Source organism: Ictidomys tridecemlineatus, chromosome 1, assembly GCF_052094955.1.
Source record: "Ictidomys tridecemlineatus isolate mIctTri1 chromosome 1, mIctTri1.hap1, whole genome shotgun sequence".
Taxonomy (NCBI): domain Eukaryota; kingdom Metazoa; phylum Chordata; class Mammalia; order Rodentia; family Sciuridae; genus Ictidomys; species Ictidomys tridecemlineatus.
Window position 1 is genome coordinate 262,128,933 of NC_135477.1, and position 22,897 is coordinate 262,151,829.

General features: G+C 63.7%; 1 protein-coding gene across 1 annotated transcript; it reads right to left on the bottom strand.

The window, feature by feature from the left end:
- Positions 1 to 431: 431 nt before the first annotated feature.
- Slc6a19 (solute carrier family 6 member 19) lies at positions 432 to 21,633 on the bottom strand. The gene is made up of 12 exons (XM_005340734.5): positions 21,307 to 21,633; positions 11,838 to 11,978; positions 10,823 to 10,960; positions 10,113 to 10,294; positions 9,549 to 9,659; positions 9,009 to 9,121; positions 6,147 to 6,275; positions 5,858 to 6,014; positions 4,759 to 4,963; positions 4,506 to 4,665; positions 2,690 to 2,852; positions 432 to 2,523 (listed from the first exon to the last, which is right to left on the bottom strand). The coding sequence occupies exons 1-12, from the start codon at positions 21,506 to 21,508 to the stop codon at positions 2,320 to 2,322; spliced, it is 1,905 nt and encodes a 634-aa protein (XP_005340791.2). The 5' UTR covers positions 21,509 to 21,633; the 3' UTR covers positions 432 to 2,319.
- Positions 21,634 to 22,897: the final 1,264 nt, after the last annotated feature.

Consider the following 22,897-nt stretch of genomic DNA (forward strand, 5'->3'; position numbering starts at 1 on the left):
CCTCCTCACCTAGGAGGCTCTGTGAGTGGCACCTGCAGAGCCTGGGGCCAGCTGTTCTGCCCAGCATGACCAGGACTCTGCAGATGGCCCGGGGCATCTCCTTGGTCCTCTTCTCCCTGGTGCTCCTCAGAAGATTCCCTGCCTCCTGCCTCCCCTCTCCTGCACCCTGCATGTCCTGGCCAAGCCCCACCAGCCCTCCCGGGGCAGCAAGGGGTCCCCAGACCAGTGTCTGTCCAGCCCACTGGGCTACCAGGTCCCACACTCCAGGGGCCACAGCAGAGAGGCTTCTTTCAGAATGAGCCCGAACCATCCCCTGGGCCCAGAGGTGGGCCAGACTCGCTAGCTGCACCTCCAAGTGCTGTGACCCCCCTCGGCCTTGGCCACAGCCCAGCTCCAGCCTCCGTGTCTGACAGCAGCTCTTGAGCCAGGGGTATTAAACAGGCCTGCTTTATTCCACAACCCCACACAGAAGCCATCAGAGAGCTGCCCAGGAGACACCACAGACGTCCGAGACCCCACGGGGCCTCCGGGACACCGTGGGCAGTGCACTGGTGGGTATGGATCCATCAACGGCTTCCCAGTCGGAGGTTGTGGGGAGAGGGGACCAGATGGGACCCTCCATCTTCTTGGGCTGAGCTTCCGGGGCATGTCACCAGGCCTGGGGCAGAGCCTGGGCCCCTGGGTCCCCCTGATTTGGTAGATTTCTGCAGATCACAGTCCCAGGTGGCCAGCTGGATGATGGAGAGTGCCTGGTAAGAGGACTTGGGTGTGCAGGGTCGCGTGGCTGGAGCTGGAGTCTGGTGGGGAGTGACGTGGAGTGTCTCTGAGCTGGAGGAACATGGTGCCAGGCCCCCCAGGACCTCCCACACTGGCCGAGAGAATCCTCAGGAAGTTTTTTCCATGAAAAGCGGAGGCAGCCAGCTTGCTGAAGCAAACATCCAAAGTGGGAAGTGCCTCCGGCTGAGATGAGGGAGAGGTCCAGGGTGACACCCACCACGGGGCAAACGCAGGCGCCGACCCCGGGCTCCCCGAGCGACATAGGGTGGACAAAGTGCCCAGGACTCTCAGAGTGCCCTCAACCACAGTGCTCAGGCCAAGTTACCCTTTGACCTTTCTCCTCCAGCGTCTGGCTAAAAATTCACGGGGTTAACGTCCCTTAAGAACACACAAGGTGGCTCCTGCTGCGGTTTGGCCGGGCTGAGCTCCGCTGAGCTGCCCATTGAGCTGTGCAGCCAGCAGCAATGATTAAACGGTCAGTCCCCCAGCCAGGCCCGCAGCCTCGCCCACCCATGCCCCTCACACTTCTCCTTGAAGAGCAAAAGGGCCCACACCTTTCCCTCAGGGGCCGTTGGTCCAGGGCAGCCAGCAGTGTGGGGTGGGCAGCGGGGACAATTCCAAGGAGACCAGCCGGCGGCTCACGCTCTGTCTCCTGCCTCGCAACAGAGGGAGCATAGCAACTTGGCCTCCCTCACCTGGGTCTTGGACTCTTCACAGGGCAGTGCAGGTCAGGCAAGTCCTGAGCCAGGTCTGCCCCAGGCCACAGTCCATGCCCCACCACCATGTCCACATGAGGGACAGTGCATACGGTGGCCAGGCCTGAGAAGGGGCACGTGTCAGGAACATGTAAACACATACATTTTCACACATATGTGCAATAAGCACATGTATGCATACAGGAATAGGCACAGGCACACACTTGTGAGTTGGGTACAGGTGTATACAATTCACGCACACTTAGGTGCATATGTACAAATATCTGTGTGCACAATACACAGGCCCACATACACTCATATATACATAACCCACATCATACAGACACATTTTACACCCAAACACACACACCTGCATATGCATGTGCACACATATCTGCAACATAATGTTCATGTTCACCTGCATGTGTGTGCACAACTTATATCCACAGACATATACACACCTTCATGCACACACACATATGCTCACACATAAACATTTACACGTGTGTAAAACGTGTGCTTATGCACACGTACAGGCATGCATACACTACCATGCGTGTACACACAAACATGTGCTTGGGTATATATACATGCACAACACACACATATTCACACATATACTTACACACTCAGACACATACGTGTTTATATGCATTCTAACATACACACCACACACTTTGCACCTGTACATGTGTGTACCCCTGCATGTATGCATGAACACACTTGGACAACACATATGTACACACCCATGCATTCATGCACACGCACACTGCAGCCCTGCCACCTCAAGGTCCTGTGGCTCCTTTCCTCCCGACACTATCGGCTGCAGACTATGGGCTGGGCCCACTCAGGACTTGAGTTCTCCGTTCACAGAGGCTGTGGACAGTGTGCTGACCAGCCCTTGCTGGTCACCTGGCCTCCGCCAATGGTTTCTGATGATCTTGTAGAAGGCGATGCAGGGAATGGTGAGGCACGGCACCCCAGCCACAATGGTCACCACGGCGTACACCCAGCCTGGGTAGGCCACCTGCTGGGACTGGGGAAACTTGTCCTGCAAGAGGGCCACACAGGGTGAGCAACCCAGAAGGCAAAGGCACTCTGACCCCACGGTGCTCGCCTGCTGCTCGGCGGCAGGGGGACGCCCGCCTTCCTCCAGCACTGCCTCCCCCTGCCCATGGGGAACTTGGCAGCTGCCCCGTTGCCGGCTGGGCACTCACGTAGCTAGGGTCCCAGACGTTGTACGTGAGCTCTTTGTTGACCTGGATCACGAAGTAGAAGAGGAAGATGACCAACATGATTATGGGGCTGACCACTCTCCACATGAGCTGCCAGAAGATGTTGGGCTTGTGGCCAATCATGAACTCGATGTCCCGGTTGAACCTGCAGCAGGACAGGAGGGGTGACCTCCATGAGTCCACCAGGATGCAGCTTATCGAGGCCCAAGGCTGTCCAGTCCTGCTGCCTGGACGTGGCATGTCCTGGAGGCCACGCCCTGGCATCCCTCAGCAAAGCTCCACCCTGTGTGCAGGCAAAGCTCTGCCTCTTGTCGGAGGAGACTCTGGCCAGAGGAGCCACCTGCCAGCCCGTGTGCCCAGAGGCCTCACTGCCTGGGATGCCATCAGCAGCTCTGTCAGAGGTTCCTGTCCTCGCCACGTGCTGGTGACCACAGAGGGCCAGTGCTCCAGGGGAGCAGAGCAGGGAGGGCCAGAGCTCCAGGGGAGCAGAGCAGAGGCAGCCGTGAGACTTGTCCCCTCCGCTCCTCCTGACACAGGTACAGGGTCAGCTCTGAGGCTGGACAGTGCCCATCATGACCTGCCCTGGGGCTTGAAACTGTCCTATGCCCAGCTTTCTGCACAAAGGGTTTACTTTCCTTAGAAATCAGGATGGACAGGTGGAACAAAGGCGTGAGCCTGCCTGGGGTCTCTGAGACTTGGTCTTGGGCCCGCTGGGGGCCTTTGGAAGCCCAGCCCTGCAGCCCATCCACCTGGCACCTGCCTCCTACCATCCACAGACCTGGAGGCAGCAGAGATCAGTCTGCATGTCCTTCACAGCCACCAAGCTGGGGCGTGTGGCTAATTCCACAGGCTCTGCTTAAAACACCCTTGTGACTTTGAAACCCCCTGTGGCCACCTGGTCTTCCTCAGCCTGGCCCTGCTGCCCTTGGCTGCTGCAGCCTGGTCCTCACGCAGGCTAACGAAGCCCTGTCCAGGTACCCTGTGGACTGCTGTGTGTCATGATTCAGAACAGGTCTCCCAAAGCAGGAGCCCCAGCAGAGGGTGGCACTTGCTGAACTTGGCCACCCACAAGGGCCCTGCCTCCCGCAGTCCTGTGCAGCAGTGGGGGATGATGAAGAGAGGCAGGGCAGGTGTGCAGCCACGGGCCTGTGGGTCCGGGGGGCTGCCTGCCTGCCTGCCCGCCCTGAGAAGGCTGGAGTGCTGCTCCCCCACACCAGGAGCGTCCCTGGCCGTGGACAGGGAGTGGTGTGCAGCCCCAGCTCCCTGCCCAGGACACGGCTGAGGCCAGGCCTGACTGAGCAGGAAGCTCCTGCTGCTCTCAGATGTGCCCCATCCTGTGATTTTGTGCCTGCCCTTGAGCCCCAGGGGCTATTTCAGGGTCCCCAACGGAGCGTCTTGCTCATGCAGTGTACCCAGGCTGAGCTGCGATTCCCTGGTGGCTGCTGCTGCGTTTTCTCTCCCACACTGTCACCACACATGGGTCCCTGCACTGCTGCTCAGCCCTGTTTGCACAGTGATGTCCAGTGTCATCGGGAGCTGGAGGGCTTGGACTGCTTCCAAATGGGAATCAAAGTGCCACCTCCGCCAGGCTCAGCCCCATGCTGCTGCCTCTCTCGGTCCATGCAGCAAGGCCAGGACCAGGTGAGGCCTGCTCCTCTGAAGGCCATCGACACTCGGGCCACATGGCAGCAGAGGCCTGAGCCACAGCACCCCGTCTCCCCTGAGCCCAGCAGGAGCTCTCCTGGACTGAGCTCATCTGTTAGACGCGGCTGTCCCCGGTGCTCCACCTCCGGCCTACCTGTCCACGCCGTACACGTAGACAACAGCAAACATCTCACAGAAGGCGATGATCAGCAGGGGAATGGAGCCGGCGTAGCTGTCCATCAGGGACAGCCAGTACTGGCCGGAGTTCAGCGTGAAGACGAAGGCGATGAGGTACATGCCCAAGCAGATGACGCCTGTGGGCCGGTGGGCGCAGAGCCATGGTCACGGGGCAGGACCCACCGGGGACGGTCTCCCCTGAGGGCGCCACCCCCTGGGTGCCCACACACCTGTGAGCAGCTCCTTGGGCCACTTTTTGGGGATAAGCCTGAGATCCTGCAGGGGCACCACCACACCCTCCATGTTCCCGAACATGGAGGACAGGCCCAGGCAGAAGAGCATGAGGAAGAAGAGCACGGACCACAGCGGGGACACTGGCATCCTGGTGATGGCCTCGGTGAAGACGATGAAGGCCAGGCCCGTGCCCTCCACACCCTGCACAGCGGCACATGGTCACAGGCCACACCAGGCACCTGGTGACCTGTGTTCCCCAGGCCCACACCAAGAAAGGGCTGGGCACTTGGGGTCATCTGGTGAAATGGGTCCATCTGTCTTCTGGGCCCAACTCGCTTTTTAAGAAGCTCAACTATGCGTTATGACCGGTGGGCGGGTCCCACCTCCCAGCAGCGGTCAGAACCCCATGTGGCCAGGATGACAGTCATGGCCACTAGGGGCGTCTGCAGGGGGCTCTCCCTGTGCTGGGCTCAGAGGGCTGCAGACAGGCCCGTGAGCGGGTCACAGGCACACACCCTGACAGTGCTGTGAGGTCAGCAGGCCAGGCACAGTGGGCCCTGCGGGTGTGCGCCGAGGCCATGCCACCGTCCCGGAGGCCGGCTGTCCGGGCAGGGGCATCAGGAGAGAAACCTTGGCTCCACCAGGAGCCATCCTCTGGAAGTCCGTGGGACACCAGGGAGCCTCAGGACCCTCTGCCCTAGCTAGTTCTGTGACTCCTGCTCCCAATGTGACATTTTAACCAGTGGCCACAGCAGTGCCAGGCCCTGAAAATGACCTGCTCCTCCAAAGCACAGGCTGGCTTCCAACTGGAAAACTGCAAGGTCAGACACAGTCACCTTGGGCCACCCTTAGAGAGCAGTAGATTTCCCTAGGTGTTCAAATGTTGTTCACCAGCTCCATTACTAAGGTCTCCTGGCTTCCTGACGGCTGAGGGTCAGAAGTGTGGTGCTGGCCGCCTGGTAACTCTCCATCTTTACAGAAGGAGTCTGCAGGGAGCCCTAGGTGTTCAAGGTCAGGGACTGGGGCTGGCGCAGAGTGGGCTCCGCGTGCCCGGAGGGGCTCTGAACCGCGTGGAGCCCCCCAGGACCCACCCACCTCGGAGAGGAAGGAGTTCATGTCGCAGTTCTGGAAGCTCAGCTGCGCGTAGGCGACGGGATTTGTGGCGTTGCACCAGCGCTGCATGTCTGCGAAGTTCTCCTGGGTCACGTTGCCCTCGGGCAGGTCGAACCCGTTGACGAGGGTCAGGATGTTCCTGCAGGAGAGAGGAGGCTGATGCATGCCCCGATGGCCCCGGGGGGGGGGGCGTGGGTGGAAGGGTGGGCACAGCCCTGGAGGGGCCCGCAGGGCCCTGTGGGAGCGAGGGCGGTGGTGGGGATGCACTCACGTGCTGAAGCAGTCGTCGTAGCGCTCGGTGGCCCGGAAGCCGATGATGGAGTAGACCACGGTGGCCGCATACACGGACGTGAAGCCGTTGATGATGGACACGATCACAGAGTCCATCTCACAGTTGTTGCTGTGGACGAGAGTGGTGCCTGCAGGCCCGGCATGGCTGGTGTGTGGGCGAGGATGCACCCGCCCAGAGTCGGGCAGTGTGGAGGCCCCACCATGTCCAGTCCTGAGGCTGCGCCCTGCCCTGGGTTGGGAGCCCCTGAGCCCACTGTCCTCTGGTGTGTGGGCATTTCAGACTCAAGAGTGGCCCAAGGGCTGGGTCTCCACCCCAAGCACATGGCTGGTGGACCTCACTCTTGATCTTCTTACCACGTTAGGAGACCACACACCTTCCCCCACGGGTGGCTCTGGAGCCCCACAGCCTGGGGACACCTGGACGAGCTCTCACCTCGGGCCCAGAGATCTCTGGGCTCCAAGCCCAGCCCAGCTCAGGCAGGGGACAGTTGGCTCAGAGTAAGGGCAGGCCCTGGGCCTCCACCCCAGCAGGCAAGGCCCAAGCCTCTGGAAATGGCAAGCCAGGGCCTCCCTGCCCACACCCTCCTTGCCCCAGACCTAGAGGGATGGGTGGCTTGGTTTGGGTTGTAGGTTCTTATTTGCAATTTTGAGAGGGATTCACTTCCCAGATGCCAGGACTGGGCGGACCCCAGGCCTGGGTGGACCCCCTCCCAGGGGGGAAGGAGGAGCTGGAAGGCTCTGTCTGGGACTTGTCCTCTGAGCCCTGGGCCTCCTGACATGATGGATGTCACCCAGGGTGCAGCAGGGGCGGTCCCAGCAGGGGTCCCCGGTGGAGTTTAGTCTGTGGAGGGTCTGCAGGGTTCGTGCTGCCCAGGTAGCTGGAGGGCCACAGAGCTGGGTAGTCCTGGCCCCAGAGGAGTGGGAGGTGTGGCCACCTGCGGCCTCAGCTTAGGGCCCCTCAGGGCTGCGAACTTCCTCCCAGTCCTCACCACCGCAGTGACCTCACTCAGCCTCCGCTGAGCCTCCACACTGACTGTCCCAGCAGATGGCACCAGCTCCCTCCCTCCAGAGGCTTCTGTCAGAGGCAGAGTGAGCTGGGTCCTGAGGCAAGAGGACGGTAAGTTCAAGGTCAACCTGGGCCGCTTAGAGGGGCCTTTCAAACTAAATAAAAAGGGCTGGTGGCGTAGCTCAGTGGGTGATCACCCTGCGTCCAACCCCAGTACCAACGGTGACGGCAATAACCCAGTAATAAAGTAAAAAGGGCTGTGGAGACCAGAGGCGGAGCGCCTGTGGGCACACGTGGGCCAGTCCAGCCCCCAGTCCCAGGCCCCCAGGCAGCATGTGAGCCATCAGGGCTGCAGATGTGTCCACAGTGGGCACGGCCCCGCACCGCTGGGGTGGCCCTGCGCATAGGAACTGAGGGGCCGAGCTCAGAGCTGGCAGTGGCCAGGCGACAGGCAGAGCCCTATCCAGCAGCGCCGCCCCTCAGGGTCCACACCTGTGTGCTGGTGCTCACAGCAGCCAAGAAGTGGAAACAGCCCGATGTCCCGGCTAACAAGTGGACAGGCAGGCTGTGCCCTGTCCACCACCACGCAGTCAGCCATGCCAGGAAGGAAGCAGGGTGCCCGCTTCACAGGGAGCTCCGTGCAGCCGGAGCAGCACAGCCAGGCCGAAAGCCACCAGGGCTGGCCCCAGGGACTTGGGAGTGACCGCTTGGGGGTCGGGTATCTCTGGTGAGTTGAGAACGTCTGGTCCTGGAGGGGCCGCTGCCCACTATGGTGTCCTCAGCGCTGAGCTGGGCACCAGCGTGAACTGTGTGGGGGCGTCTGAAGCCGGGGGAGCTCCGCTGGCTCCGCTGCGGCAGGCCTGTCCCCTTCCACCCCTCCCCACGGCTCCAGAGGGGGCTTTCTGAAGCCCAGGACCTGGCCCACGCGGTGACACTGTACAGAGTCTTGGGTCGAGCTCAGGGCAACACTGCCCACCCTACCTGCTCCATGGCTGGTACCTGGTGCCCCTCCTGCAGGGCCCAGAAGCCCTCTGTCCATGCTGACCCTGGCCGCCTACCAGCCCTACCTCCCCGGTCACCATGCCCTCCTGTCAGTCCCTCCTTCCCAGAAGGCACCCCTGCCTGCCTGGCCTCTGTGCCACCTCTGTTCAACCTCGGCTGCCTGGCCAAGCCTGCAGGTCCACCTGCCCACAGAAGGCCGTCCTGCCCTGCCCCTGCTGCCTCCTTCCCGCCCCCACCTCCACTCATCACCAAGACACATTTGCTGATCGCTTGGCTCAACCCTGGCCCACCAGGCTTCACCCAGGATGGCCCTGTCACACAGTACGTGCTTGTCCCCCCACCCACAGGTCAGCAAGGATGACCCCGATGCACAGCAGGTACTTGTCCCACTCACCCACCTCAGTTCACTGAGGATGGCTCTGACACACAGTAGGTGCTTGTCTCCCCACCCAGTGAGGATCACTGGGGCCATCCACGGTAGGTGCTCCACAGCGCCCCCTGTGTTCTCCTAGGCCCTCAGGGAGGCTCTGCCTGCAGGACCCCACCAGGTCTGGGGTGCCAAGGAGTGAGCAGGGACCGCGTGGGTGTGGAGGTGGGGGCCGAGGAGAGGGAGCACACAGAGACCAGGCAGCGGAGCTCGTTGGGGCCCGGCTGCAGGAACACCCCGGGCATCCCTTCCAGGTGCCCAGCCAGTGGGCTGTGAAGGGGGCCGGGCTTTGCCAAGCAGCTCTGTTCTCCCCTCCCGTGCTCACAACGGAACTGCACTTGGTCAGCAGGAAACAGGCCCAGGCCCTCAGTGCCCTGCTCTGCGGAACCCGCCTGCCCCACACTCACTGCACAGAGTTGTAGCTGGAGAAGGAGATGAGGCCTCCGAAGGCCAGCGAGAAGGAGTAGAACACCTGGGCGCCCGCGTCCAGCCAGGTGGTGGGGTTGGCCAGCTCCGTGACCTGCTCCGACAGAGACCGCGGCTCACCCACCAGGCCCAGAACAAAGGAGGGCGGCCGGGGAGGAGACCCGAGCCTCGGTGGTGGGCCAGGGAGGGAGGCCGCCTGGGCTGGTGGTGACTGGTGGTCAGGATGGACGCTGTCCACCACAGGGAGCAGCTGGTTCCTCCCCTGACTGGGGCCACTATTCCACACAGAGGGGCAACCTCCAGCTCACCAGTGCCCCCACCCTGCACAGCCGCAGGAGGGCCTGCAGACAGGACTCCCGCTGGGCCCTCGTTGACCCTCCTAGACTTGGGACTGGCCAGGTTGCAGCTGGCCAGCAGCCTGGGAGCTGGTCTTAAGGCCAGGAGGACACAGAGTTGGGGAGAGCCTAACCCAGCATGGACCTCCCCAGAGGATCTGGAGAGGGTGGACAGCAGGAACTCACATTGGGCGTGAACAGGAAGACGATGCCGTTGGTGGCACCCTTCAGCGTCAGGCCGCGGATGAGGAAGATGGTCAGTACAATGTAGGGTAGCGTGGAGGTGATGTAGACAGCCTGCATGGGCAGAGGGCACACTGGTCAGGCCGGGACGAGGGCAGAGGGCACACGGGTCAGGCCGGGACGAGGGCAGAGGGCACACGGGTCAGGCCGGGACGAGGGCAGGGCTGGCAGGCAGGAAGCCTTCCCAGCTGAGGATGGTGGCCCTTCTCCGTCTTCCACTGGGCCTGGTGTCACTTAACGCTTCCACCCGGGGAGACGGGATGACTCTGTGTGCAGAGCGCAGTGCGGGGCTGGACCCTGGGCCTCATGATGCTGGGCCAGCTCCACGCTGGGCCGTGCCTCAGCCTGCGTGGGACGATTCAAGAGCCTGTCTTGAGAGCATCTTGGCCAGCCCGTGTGGCAAACCTGGGGCAGAGGCTCCCCAGAGGACATGGGGACCAGGTGAGCTGGTCAGTGGCTCAGGTGTGGGCCCCGTTCCCGGAGGCAGCAGCCTGGACACACCCATACCTTCCCCGTGGTCTCAATGCCACGGATGGTGCACACGTACAGCACGCTCCAGGCACAGGTCAGGGAGAGCAGGATCCACCACTGGATGGAGCCCGAGTCGCTGATGGAGGTGGAGATGTTGAGGGTCTCTCGGTACCAGAAGTAGTCCACGGAGGAGCTCTTGGCACACTCCTCCACGTAGCCTGCGAGGGCAAGCCAGGCGCACACCTCAGGGCTGGGCCACCAGGGGGAGACGCGTGGGAGAAGGGCCACCAAGGCCCCACATGTGCCCGGAGGCATGAGCGTGTTGGGGACACGCGCCTGACTGTGGCCTGTGCTGCTTCTTGCTGCCCCAGCTCCTGGGGGCACATGCTCAGCTGGCAGGAGGTTGGGGTCTTGGATGCCCTGGCCAGGTCCACACCCGTGGCTGCCCTGCTCTCAGGCCCCCGAGGGTTGGGGAACACGCACAGGCACCCGTGGTGGAGACATGCGGGGCCCTAGGTGTGAAGGAGCTGGTCCTCTGGACATCCCGCCAGGCCACGCCTGGAGCCTGGAGACCCAGCAGTTCCCGGGTCTCTGTCCGTGGGGCCCTGAAGGCTCTGGTTTCTAAGTGACCTGTGGCTCCGAGGCGCTCTTTCAACAACCAGGTCAGTGGCACCCGGGTGGCCATGCACGGAGTCCCGTCACTCCCGGGGGGCCAGGTGGGGGGGCGCTGGCTCCGCCAGCCTCACCTGTGTGGTTCCCGTTGAGCGGGCACTGGCTCCACGGCAGGGGCTCCTGGAAGGAGTTGAAGAAGTACCACATGACCAGGGCGATGATGGTGTTGTAGTACAGACCCACCATGAAGGACACGAACATGGAGGCGATGCCTGCAGGAAGGGGTGGCTGAGGCCCAGGGCAGCTGCCCCCGCGGAGGGCCTCCCGACAGGGCACTCGCCAGCGGAGGGGCAGGAGCAGTCCCCCAGGCCCACCCACACCAGGGGCAGGCGGGCGGGGAAGGCTGTCTGTGGAGCTGCTGGGGCAGTGGTCCAGTGCCTGGGACGATGGGGCAGGACCACAAGGGTGTCATGTGTGCACTTAGAATGTGTGTGTGAGAGGGATGGGGGACCGCCGGGGACGGGGGAGGGACGGGGGACAGATGGGGATGGGAGGGACGGGGGACTGACGGGTACAGGAGGGCTGGGAGAGGCCAGGGCTGGGGGAAGGAGCTCTGGATTCCAGGGCAGGGTGTGGGTAGTGGAGCTGGTTGGGCCTCAGGCCTCAGGGCAGGCCCCACCTGGACTCAGAGTCCCTTTCCTAGTGGACCCTGACCCTTTCTCTCCAAGCTCAACAATTTTTTGGTGCCTACCCATGTCCTGAGGTCCCAGTGAACTGTGGACCTCTTGGTGAGAACACGCTGGGGCCAGCCCTGGGTCAGAGTTTGTAAATGAGTGACTACACCTGGGGCTGGGGTCAGTGCTGGGGGACTCCTGGCTGAGTCTGTGGAAGTAGGCCGAGAGCAGGCAGCTAGTGCCCTCTGCTGGCCTACTCTGGGCAGGCAGGGGTCATTCTGCTGTCCTCTGAGTCTAGAGCCTCCGGGGACCAGGAGCGTCCAGCCCTGACCCTGCCATCTACACTCCTGGAGGCTCCAGCAGAGGGTTTCTGAAGGCCTCTGAGAGGGGTGACCCTGGGATCCCTCTCCACCTGGGGACACTTGGAGGACCGGGCCCAGTCCCTGGCCCAGGAGGGGCCACACCAGACACGCACCTACGCCCTTGAGGGCCGGGTGGATGGAGCTCCACACGCCCACACTGCCCTTCCGCAGCCGCTGGCCGATGGCGAACTCCAGGTAGAGCAGGGGCATGCCCTCCACCACCAGCAGGATGAGGAACGGGATCATGAAGGCTCCTGCAAGGGCAGAGCCGGTGTCAGGACGCAGGCCCGCGGGGGCCCTGGGGAGGAGCCCAGGGACAGTGCTGCAGAGCATCGAGGTGGGTGGGAGGGCGGACCTGAGCTGAGATGGAGCAGTGAGTCACGGACCAGGGTTGGGTGCACTGCCTGCTCCTGAAGGGCCACTGGGAAGCAGGCATCCCCACCCTCACACAGACCGACCGGCTCCACCTGTCCCCTGGGGGTGTGGTCGCTGGACCAGCTGCCGCTGGGAACACCGAACACCTGCGGTGTGGGGACTCCTAGCCAGGGCCAGTTGGCCCCCAGAGCTCTGCGAACAGGCCATCTGCCCTGAAGGGGCCCCTGCCAGCCCCTGCTGATGTCCAGCCCGCACCTGTGCTGCAAGTGGGCTTCCAGCAGCACCTGGGAGCTAGTGAAGGTGTCCAGGGAGCTGGGCAGAGGGGGTCACTGAGCCGCTGGGGAGGTGAGGACAGCGTGGGATGAGTGTGGGAGGAGCAGCAGGCGCCAGCCTGGGCTACAGAGGCGCTGGGTGTGCTCAACAGGGTCTGTGAGGGGCTCAGGGGCCCTGCAGGGGGCGTGGACCCTGTGGGTTTTACCTGCTTGTCCCAGGGCCCAGTGAGAAGCGTGGGTCAGGATGCAGCACCACCCTGGGGCTGAGCCGGCCTGCACCTGAACCTGGATGCTACCCTCATTACCAAATTGTCCCCACCTGAGGGAGAATGGATCGCCTCCCCCCTGGCTGGGTGTGGGAACCCCCCCAGGGGCCCTCTCAGGCCGGGAGCAGCTGGCTGTGACAGGGAGCAGCTGGATTGTGCTCAGGACACAACCCACTGCCCAAGTACAGCCTCAGAGCCAAACACAAGGCTGCCCGAGACCAGGTGTGGGCCAGCCCCAGGCCACTTCCCTGAACGCTGGGCACCAGCATTGACCTGCGACTGTCCTGCCAGGTCCCCTGGCGTCATGTACAGCTAAAGAATGACAGATGTGAGCCACCCACCCTCAAAACCTGCCCTCCTTGGCCTGGTGTCCTAGGCTCAGGTGACAAGACCCACCCCAGAAGGACACCCAGATCCCAACATCTGGCCAGAACACCCCCTGGGAGCAGCCTGGGCCCTCTGGGCCAGGCCCCTGTCAGGCAGGGACAGCATCCTCCAGACTGACAGATGGACAGAGAGACAATGAGAGGCAGAGCCAGGCTTCCTCGGTTCCAATGAGGCCCTTGGGGGTCCCTGCTACCGTCAGGCCCAGTGAGGGAACAGAGAGCGGGGGGCCCCAGCTGCAGTGTGGGTCAGCAGGTCTTGGCATGGGGGCGCCTGGGGCTCCTGGGGGCCTGGCTCAGGACAACCCAGCCTAGGAAGCAAGCCCTTAGCACCTCTGGGAGGGCCAGGGGGGTCCTCGGCCCCTGGGGGTCTCCAGCAAGGCCTTTGAAAGGTCCTTTGAAACCAAACCAGGAGGGGCCTTTCTGTCCTCCTGCGCCTCCCATGGGTGCTGGCGCCCAGGAGGGAGCGGCTGTGGTGAGTCTCCTGCAGGACGGCTGTGGGTCCAAAGGTCCCGGGAGACCCGGCCTCCTGGTGCTGCCTGGAGCCCTCGGCTCACTGGAGCACACTCAGAAGCCAGGTGGCAGGACAGACGGACAGGGAAGTGCTGGGGATCGCGCTGCCTGGAAGCAGCCACGCCCCCTTCTGCAGGGTAAGTGCTCCGGCTTGCTGAGCGGAGGACAGGACCCACAGAGGACAGGACCCACGGAGGACAGGACCCACAGAGGTCAGGACCCATGGAGGACAGGACCCACAGAGGTCAGGACCCACAGAGGACAGGACCCACGAGGACAGGACCCACGGAGGACAGGACCCACGGAGGACAAGACCCACGAGGACAGACCCACAGAGGTCAGGACCCACGAGGACAGGACCCACGAGGACAGGACCTACGGAGGACAGGATCTACAGAGGACAGGACCCACGGAGGTCAGGACCTATAGAGGACAGGACCCACGAGGACAAGACCCACGGAGGACAGGACCCACGAGGACAGGACCCACGGAGGACAGGACCCACGAGGACAGGACCCATGGAGGAGAGGACCCACGGAGGACAGGACCCACGGAGGAGAGGACCCACGGAGGACAGGATCCACAGAGGACAGGACCCACAGAGGTCAGGACCCATAGAGGACAGAACCCACGAGGACAAGACCCACGGAGGACAGGACCCACGAGGACAGGACCCACGAGGACAGGACCCACGGAGGACAGGACCCACGGAGGACAAGACCCACGAGGACAGACCCACAGAGGTCAGGACCCACGGAGGACAGGACCCACAGAGGTCAGGACCCATGGAGGACAGGACCCACGGAGGTCAGGACCCACGGAGGACAGGACCCACGGAGGACAGGACTCACGGAGGACAAGACCCACGAGGACAGACCCACAGAGGTCAGGACCCACGAGGACAGGACCCACGAGGACAGGACCCACGGAGGACAGGATCCACAGAGGACAGGACCCACGGAGGTCAGGACCCACAGAGGACAGGACCCACGAGAACAAGACCCACGGAGGACAGGACCCACGAGGACAGGACCCACGGAGGATAGGACCCACGAGGACAGGACCCACGAGGACAGGACCCACGGAGGACAGGATCCACAGAGGACAGGACCCACGGAGGTCAGGACCCATAGAGGACAGGACCCACGAGGACAAGACCCATGGAGGACAGGACCCACGAGGACAGGACCCACGAGGACAGGACCCACGGAGGATAGGACCCACGAGGACAGGACCCACGAGGACAGGACCCACGGAGGACAGGATCCACAGAGGACAGGACCCACGGAGGTCAGGACCCATAGAGGACAGGACCCACGAGGACAAGACCCATGGAGGACAGGACCCACGAGGACAGGACCCACGAGGACAGGACCCACGGAGGATAGGACCCACGAGGACAGGACCCACGAGGACAGGACCCACGGAGGACAGGACCCACAGAGGTCAGGACCCACGAGGACAGGACCCACGAGGACAGGACCCACGGAGGACAGGATCCACAGAGGACAGGACCCACGGAGGTCAGGACCCATAGAGGACAGGACCCACGAGGACAAGACCCACGGAGGACAGGACCCACGAGGACAGGACCCACGAGGACAGGACCCACGGAGGATAGGACCCACGAGGACAGGACCCACGAGGACAGGACCCACGGAGGACAGGACCCACGGAGGAGAGGACCCACGGAGGACAGGATCCACGGAGGTCAGGACCCACGGAGGAGAGGACCCACGGAGGACAGGACCCACGGAGGTCAGGACCCACGAGGACAGGACCCACGAGGACAGGACCCACGGAGGACAAGACCCATGAGGACAGACCCACAGAGGTCAGGACCCACGGAGGACAGGACCCATGGAGGAGAGGACCCACAGAGGTCAGGACCCACGGAGGACAGGGCCCACGGAGGAGAGGACCCACGGAGGACAGGACTCACAGAGGTCAGGACCCACAGAGGTCAGGACCCACGAGTACAGGACCCACAGAGGTCAGGACCCACAGAGGACAGGACCCAGGGAGGACAGGACCTATGGAGGTCAGGACCCACAGAGGAAGGACCCACAGAGGTCAGGACCCATGGAGGACAGGACCCACGGAGGAGAGGACCCACGGAGGACAGGACCCACGGAGGTCAGGACCCATGGAAGACAGGACCCACGAAGGAGAGGACCCATGAGGATAGGACCCCCGAGGACAGGACCCACGGAGGACAGGACCCACAGAGGTCAGGACCCAAGGAGGAGAGGACCCACAGAGGTCAGGACCCATGGAGGTCAGGACCCACGGAGATCAGGACCCACGGAGGACAGGACCCACAGAGGTCAGGACCCAAGGAGGACAGGACCCACAGAGGACAGGACCCACGGAGGTCAGGACCCACGGAGGTCAGGACCCACGGAGGACAGGACCCACAGAGTACAGGCCCCAAGGAGGAGAGGACCCACAGAGGGTCAGGACCCATGGAGGTCAGGACCCACGGAGATCAGGACCCACGGAGGAGAGGACCCACGGAGGACAGGACCCATGGAGGACAGGACCCACGGAGGTCAGGACCCATGGAGGACAGGACCCACGGAGGAGAGGACCCACGGAGGAGAGGACCCACGAGGACAGGACCCATGGAGGTCAGGACCCACGGAGGAGAGGACCCACGGAGGGGAGGACCCACGGAGGACAGGACCCACGAGGACAGGACCCACGGAGGACAGGACCCACGGAGGACAAGACCCACGAGGACAGACCCACAGAGGTCAGGACCCACGAGGACAGGACCCACGAGGACAGGACCCACGGAGGACAGGATCCACAGAGGACAGGACCCACGGAGGTCAGGACCCATAGAGGACAGGACCCACGAGGACAAGACCCATGGAGGACAGGACCCACGAGGACAGGACCCACGAGGACAGGACCCACGAGGACAGGACCCACGGAGGACAGGATCCACAGAGGACAGGACCCACGGAGGTCAGGACCCATAGAGGACAGGACCCACGAGGACAAGACCCATGGAGGACAGGACCCACGAGGACAGGACCCACGAGGACAGGACCCACGGAGGATAGGACCCACGAGGACAGGACCCACGAGTACAGGACCCACAGAGGTCAGGACCCACAGAGGACAGGACCCAGGGAGGACAGGACCTATGGAGGTCAGGACCCACAGAGGAAGGACCCACAGAGGTCAGGACCCATGGAGGACAGGACCCACGGAGGAGAGGACCCACGGAGGACAGGACCCACGGAGGTCAGGACCCATGGAAGACAGGACCCACGAAGGAGAGGACCCATGAGGATAGGACCCCCGAGGACAGGACCCACGGAGGACAGGACCCACAGAGGTCAGGACCCAAGGAGGAGAGGACCCACAGAGGTCAGGACCCAAGGAGGACAGGACCCACAGAGGTCAGGACCCATGGAGGTCAGGACCCACGGAGATCAGGACCCACGGAGGACAAGACCCACAGAGGTCAGGACCCAAGGAGGACAGGACCCACAGAGGACAGGACCCACAGAGTACAGGCCCCAAGGAGGAGAGGACCCACAGAGGGTCAGGACCCATGGAGGTCAGGACCCACGGAGATCAGGACCCACGGAGGAGAGGACCCACGGAGGACAGGACCCATGGAGGACAGGACCCACGGAGGTCAGGACCCATGGAGGACAGGACCCACGGAGGACAGGCCCCAAGGAGGAGAGGACCCACAGAGGGTCAGGACCCATGGAGGTCAGGACCCACGGAGATCAGGACCCACGGAGGAGAGGACCCACAGAGTACAGGCCCCAAGGAGGAGAGGACCCACAGAGGGTCAGGACCCATGGAGGTCAGGACCCACGGAGATCAGGACCCACGGAGGAGAGGACCCACGGAGGACAGGACCCATGGAGGACAGGACCCACGGAGGTCAGGACCCATGGAGGACAGGACCCACGAGGACAGGACCCACGGAGGACAAGACCCATGAGGACAGACCCACAGAGGTCAGGACCCACGGAGGACAAGACCCATGAGGACAGACCCACAGAGGTCAGGACCCACGGAGGACAGGACCCATGGAGGAGAGGACCCACAGAGGTCAGGACCCACGGAGGACAGGGCCCACGGAGGAGAGGACCCACGGAGGACAGGACTCACAGAGGTCAGGACCCACAGAGGTCAGGACCCACGAGTACAGGACCCACAGAGGTCAGGACCCACAGAGGACAGGACCCAGGGAGGACAGGACCTATGGAGGTCAGGACCCACAGAGGAAGGACCCACAGAGGTCAGGACCCATGGAGGACAGGACCCACGGAGGAGAGGACCCACGGAGGACAGGACCCACGGAGGTCAGGACCCATGGAAGACAGGACCCACGAAGGAGAGGACCCATGAGGATAGGACCCCCGAGGACAGGACCCACGGAGGACAGGACCCACAGAGGTCAGGACCCAAGGAGGAGAGGACCCACAGAGGTCAGGACCCATGGAGGTCAGGACCCACGGAGATCAGGACCCACGGAGGACAGGACCCACAGAGGTCAGGACCCAAGGAGGACAGGACCCACAGAGGACAGGACCCACGGAGGTCAGGACCCACGGAGGTCAGGACCCACGGAGGACAGGACCCACAGAGTACAGGCCCCAAGGAGGAGAGGACCCACAGAGGGTCAGGACCCATGGAGGTCAGGACCCACGGAGATCAGGACCCACGGAGGAGAGGACCCACGGAGGACAGGACCCATGGAGGACAGGACCCACGGAGGTCAGGACCCATGGAGGACAGGACCCACGGAGGAGAGGACCCACGGAGGAGAGGACCCACGAGGACAGGACCCATGGAGGTCAGGACCCACGGAGGAGAGGACCCACGGAGGGGAGGACCCACGGAGGACAGGACCCACGAGGACAGGACCCACGAGGACAGGACCCACGAGGACAGGACCCATGGAGGACAGGACCCACTGAGGAGAGGACCCACAGAGGAGAGGACCCACGAGGACAGGACCCACGAGGACAGGACCCATGGAGGACAGGTCCCACGGAGGAGAGGACCCACGGAGGAGAGGACCCATGAGGACAGGACCCCCGAGGACAGGACCCACGGAGGAGAGGACCCATGGAGGACAGGACGCACGGAGGACAGGACCCACGGAGGACAGGACCTACGGAAGAGAGGACCTACAGAGGACAGGACCCATGGAGGACAGGACCCACAGAGGACAGGACCCACGGAGGAGAGGACCCATGGAGGACAGGACCTACAGAGGACAGGACCCATGGAGGACAGGACCCACAGAAGAGAGGACCTACAGAGGACAGGACCCACGGAGGACAGGACCCACGGAGGACAGGACCCACAGAGCCAGCCATTGGGGGCAGCCCCTGGACTAGAGCGGGGCAGGCTGGGCTTGCTGGTGGGCAAGGGGCCAGGGGCAGGGGAGAAAGCTGGGACCAGCTCTCAGTGTGGTTATCCTGTCTGCCCTGCAGAGTGTGGAGGGAGTGGGGCAGCAGCACTGGAGGGGTCAGCAGAGCCCTTCAGTGGCCTGAGGCTTGAGGCCAGTGCTGGGACACACCTGGAGACAGGTGTCTCTGGCCGCAGGTGTGAACATGGCTCTGGAGCTGATGGCAGTGCGGACGTGATGCCTCTGAGGGGCCGTCTCAGCTGACGGAGGTTCGTCCCCCTTACATGTGCCCCCATACTGTGCAGAGCCAGGTACTCCCCTGCCCTCCTGCCAAAGCCTCACGTCCCCGGGAGCCTGCACAGGGGACCCTGTGTCCCCTGGGTCCTTTCAGCTGTTCCTTGAAGGTGGAAGGCAGACAGAGCCTCACCTACAGGCTTCTCTGCCAGCCCCCGCATCCAGAGACATGGCCAGGTTAGCTCACCAGGAGCCCCTGTGCGGAGTCACACCAGGAGCTCTGAACCTTCCCCGGCAGGCAGAGGGCCTGGGTCCTGCTTCCCTGAGTCCATCTGCTGGAATCCTGGCTTCTGCTCCTTCAGGCCAGGTGCTGGGTTATTGGACATGGTCAGCACAGGGCAGTGTGGTCCAGGGGCACAGGTCTCACGGTGACCTGTGCTTGCTCTCTCTGCAGCTGTTGGAGAGCCTGGCTGGAAGGTGGCCTCCAAAGCCCGGGAGGTGACCAGGTGTCCCCACACAAGAGGACAGGGGCAGGCAGCTGGTCCAGGGACTAGGGGAGAAGGGCTTGGTGGTGTCCTCAGGACCACCCTAGACCCTGGGCTTCCCAGGACCTCTCTGCCTGCTGGAGCCCAGGCCCTGCAGGGAAGCAGGTGCCCAGGAGACCCTGCCCAGGGATCCCAGCCTGTGACAGAGCCTGCACAGCCCCTTCCCCACCTGTCCTCCAAGGGTCAGACCCCGTGGTCCTCAGAGGGAAGTGTTAGGACCCAAAGCCCCGCCATCTCCAGGCTGACCCTAACCCCGAGGAGCTGGAGTCCTTCAGATTTCCCAAATCCCGGGGCTCACAGGAGGCCCTTTTGAGAGACCCTGAAACAAAGTGCTGCGGGTCAGCCTCAGACCCACCGATGCTCTCCCAGGTGGACACTGGTCAGCCCTGGCCTCCATGGGCATCCTGGTCCGCTCCCCCTGTGGCATCTGCATGGCCCCCTGTCTGTCCTCCCCTCTGCCCTCAGTGGAGAGGAAGGTCCCAGGCCTGTGTGTCTGTAGGCAGCCCTGGCTCCCTTTAGCACCAAGTGCTGCAGGGTCCTGGGGCGGGGAGGGGACTTTGGCAGAAGGCTGAGGGCTGAGCTGAATTCTGGGAAGCCAGTGTGGAGAAGGGACCTGGGGAATGTCAACACCTGGCCTGCTGGGAAGCCCCACCCTAGCCCCAGGGCACCCACCTGCCCCAAGTGGGACATGCCGGCTGGACCAGAGACACCAGAGAGTTCACGTGCACAGCACAGCCTGCGCAATTCGGAGGGCAAAGCTGACCCAGGAGTGCCACCCGCTGCTCCCTGGGCACTTCCCTCAGAGCCCGTGAGGCTGCACGACCAGTCGTTGAGAGAGAACCTGATGCCACGCCTCATGGCACACGGGGTACCCGCAGAGCCTGTTCCTGCAGTCGGGCTGGGCCTGCCCAGACTCCCGGGCCTTCAGGATTCCTAAATGGTAATGGAGCCCAAGGCTGCCCACAAGAGGGGCAGCAGCCTCCCAGGGCTGGGGGCCGGGGGACAGGCTAGGGATGCCAGGCAGCCATCGGGACCTATGACCTCCGTGCTGGCCACTCGCCCCTTGAGCTTCCTGCCAGCAGCAGGAGCCACCCGGAGCTGGACAAGGGGCCAGCCTAGGCTCAGACCCACACCAGGTGGGGAAGGGGGCTGCCTGTGGAAGGCCAGGCCCTGGAGCGGCCCCGCTCCACCCGTGGGCCTTCGGGCTGTGCCTCCAGAGCCCGGCTTGGAGTCCAGCAGCATGTGCCTCTGGTCAGCCTCTCCCAGTCCATGGGTCTTAGGGGCCCAGTACCCAGGCCTTCCATCCTCAGGGCAGGAGGCTCCCCCTGGAGGAGCTGCCCGTCCCTCTCTGTAGCCGCTGCGAGACCATCTTTGAACCCACAGCTACCCTGGGCTGAACAGGGTGGGTCTCCCCTGGAGACTAGGGGTGGGGACATCTTCAGCCCCCCAGCTCTCTGAAGGGCGTACTGGGCGTCCAGCAGGGATGGCCATCTGTGACCTCCGGCCTCTGGGTTGTTTGCTCCTGGCCTTGCAGTCTGTCTGGCTTCAGCCTCCACCTGGCCTCAAGCCTCGCCCCCCGCCCCCGGGCCCTGGCCACCCTACCTCCTCCGTGGCTCTGGCACAGGTAAGGGAAGCGCCACACGTTGCCGAGGCCCACGCAGAAGCCCACACAGGTGAGCATGTACTGGGTCTTGTTGTCCCACTGGGGCCGCGAGCTGGCCTCCTTCTCCTCGATGCTCTCCAGCTCATCCAGGGAAGCGATCCGGTCCTCCAGGCCCGGGTTGGGCAGCACGAGCCTCACCATGGTGGTCACTGAGCTGGGCCTGGCAAGCGCAGGCAGGACGGGAGCCAGAGGGCAAGTGGCGGTGGCTGGGAGCCCAGTGCTTTATAGGGAACCTTTGGCACCTCACCCGAGCACCTGGGTGGACGGAGGCGTCAGCAGATCAGCAGGGCGCGTCTCAGCTGCAGTTAATGCCTTATCTGCCCATCCCAGGGCCCTGGAGCCACCCCCTGCTGCAGACAGGAGGCCCAGCTGGCCGCCCCTCCCCTGTGCAAACAGACATGTGGGGGGAGTGCAGCCCCAGGCCAGGGCCAGGCCTGCTCCCTGGGAAGAGGGGCCCGAGGCAAAGAGATGGTATCTGCTGGCCCTGCCTGGCCCAGCAGGATACTGGTCCTCTGGGTCCTTGGAGCAGCTGCATCTCCTCCCTGCAGGAAGCTGGGCAGCTCTCCTCTCAGCCCCTTCCAAGCCAGGCTGTCCTCTGGACATTGCTGACCCCAGTCCAGGGGAGGGGGAAGCCCTGTGCTGGTACTGGACATTGCCTGTGTGGGAGGGCTGTGCGGCTCGGGTCCCTGCCTGTGCACCGCAGCCTCTTCCCTCCAGGGCACTGTGCGGCTGCATTGTGCCCGGGCAGTGCCGGGCCAGGGTTCATCTGTGCCAAGACTGGAGCCCAGTGGGGTGCTGGCAGGAGCTGGGGTGGGGGACGCCTCCAAGCTGGGCCCTGCCCATCTGGCCCCATGGCCCCTCTCCCCTCAGGAGCCACCTGGGCTCCAAGACCCCCACTGGGCCTCCCTGAGGTGACCCTGGTCCTCTCCCCAAGCCCATGTCCTGGCTACTTTCTCCAGCAGCCAGCCCCGCTGCAGGAGGAGCCCCCAGGCCAGGCTCTGTCCCACCCTCCACCTGGCTCCATCTCGGGCGAGGGCGTCCCTTGGGGTCAGCAAGCTCAGCTGGCCTTGGCCCACGTGGGGTGCTCAGAGGGTGGGGGCCAGAGATGAGGCTGGCCCTGGAGAGCATCTGGCTTCCAGGGTATCAGAGCCAAGGGAGGGCGGGGCTCTGCAAGAGGCTGCAGAGAGAAGAGACCGTCAGAGACAGGGAGCGGGAGACAGAGACAGGGAGGCAGAGACAGAGACCGTCAGAGACAGGGAGGGGGAGACGGAGGGGCAGAGAGGTGGAGACAGAGACAGGGAGGGGGAGACGGAGGGGCAGAGAGGTGGAGACAGAGACAGGGAGGCAGAGACAGAGACCGTCAGAGACAGGGAGGGGGAGACAGAGGGGCAGAGAGGTAGAGACAGAGACAGGGAGGGGGAGACGGAGGGGCAGAGAGGTGGAGACAGAGACAGGGAGGCAGAGACAGAGACCGTCAGAGACAGGGAGGGGGAGACGGAGGGGCAGAGAGGTAGAGACAGAGACAGGGAG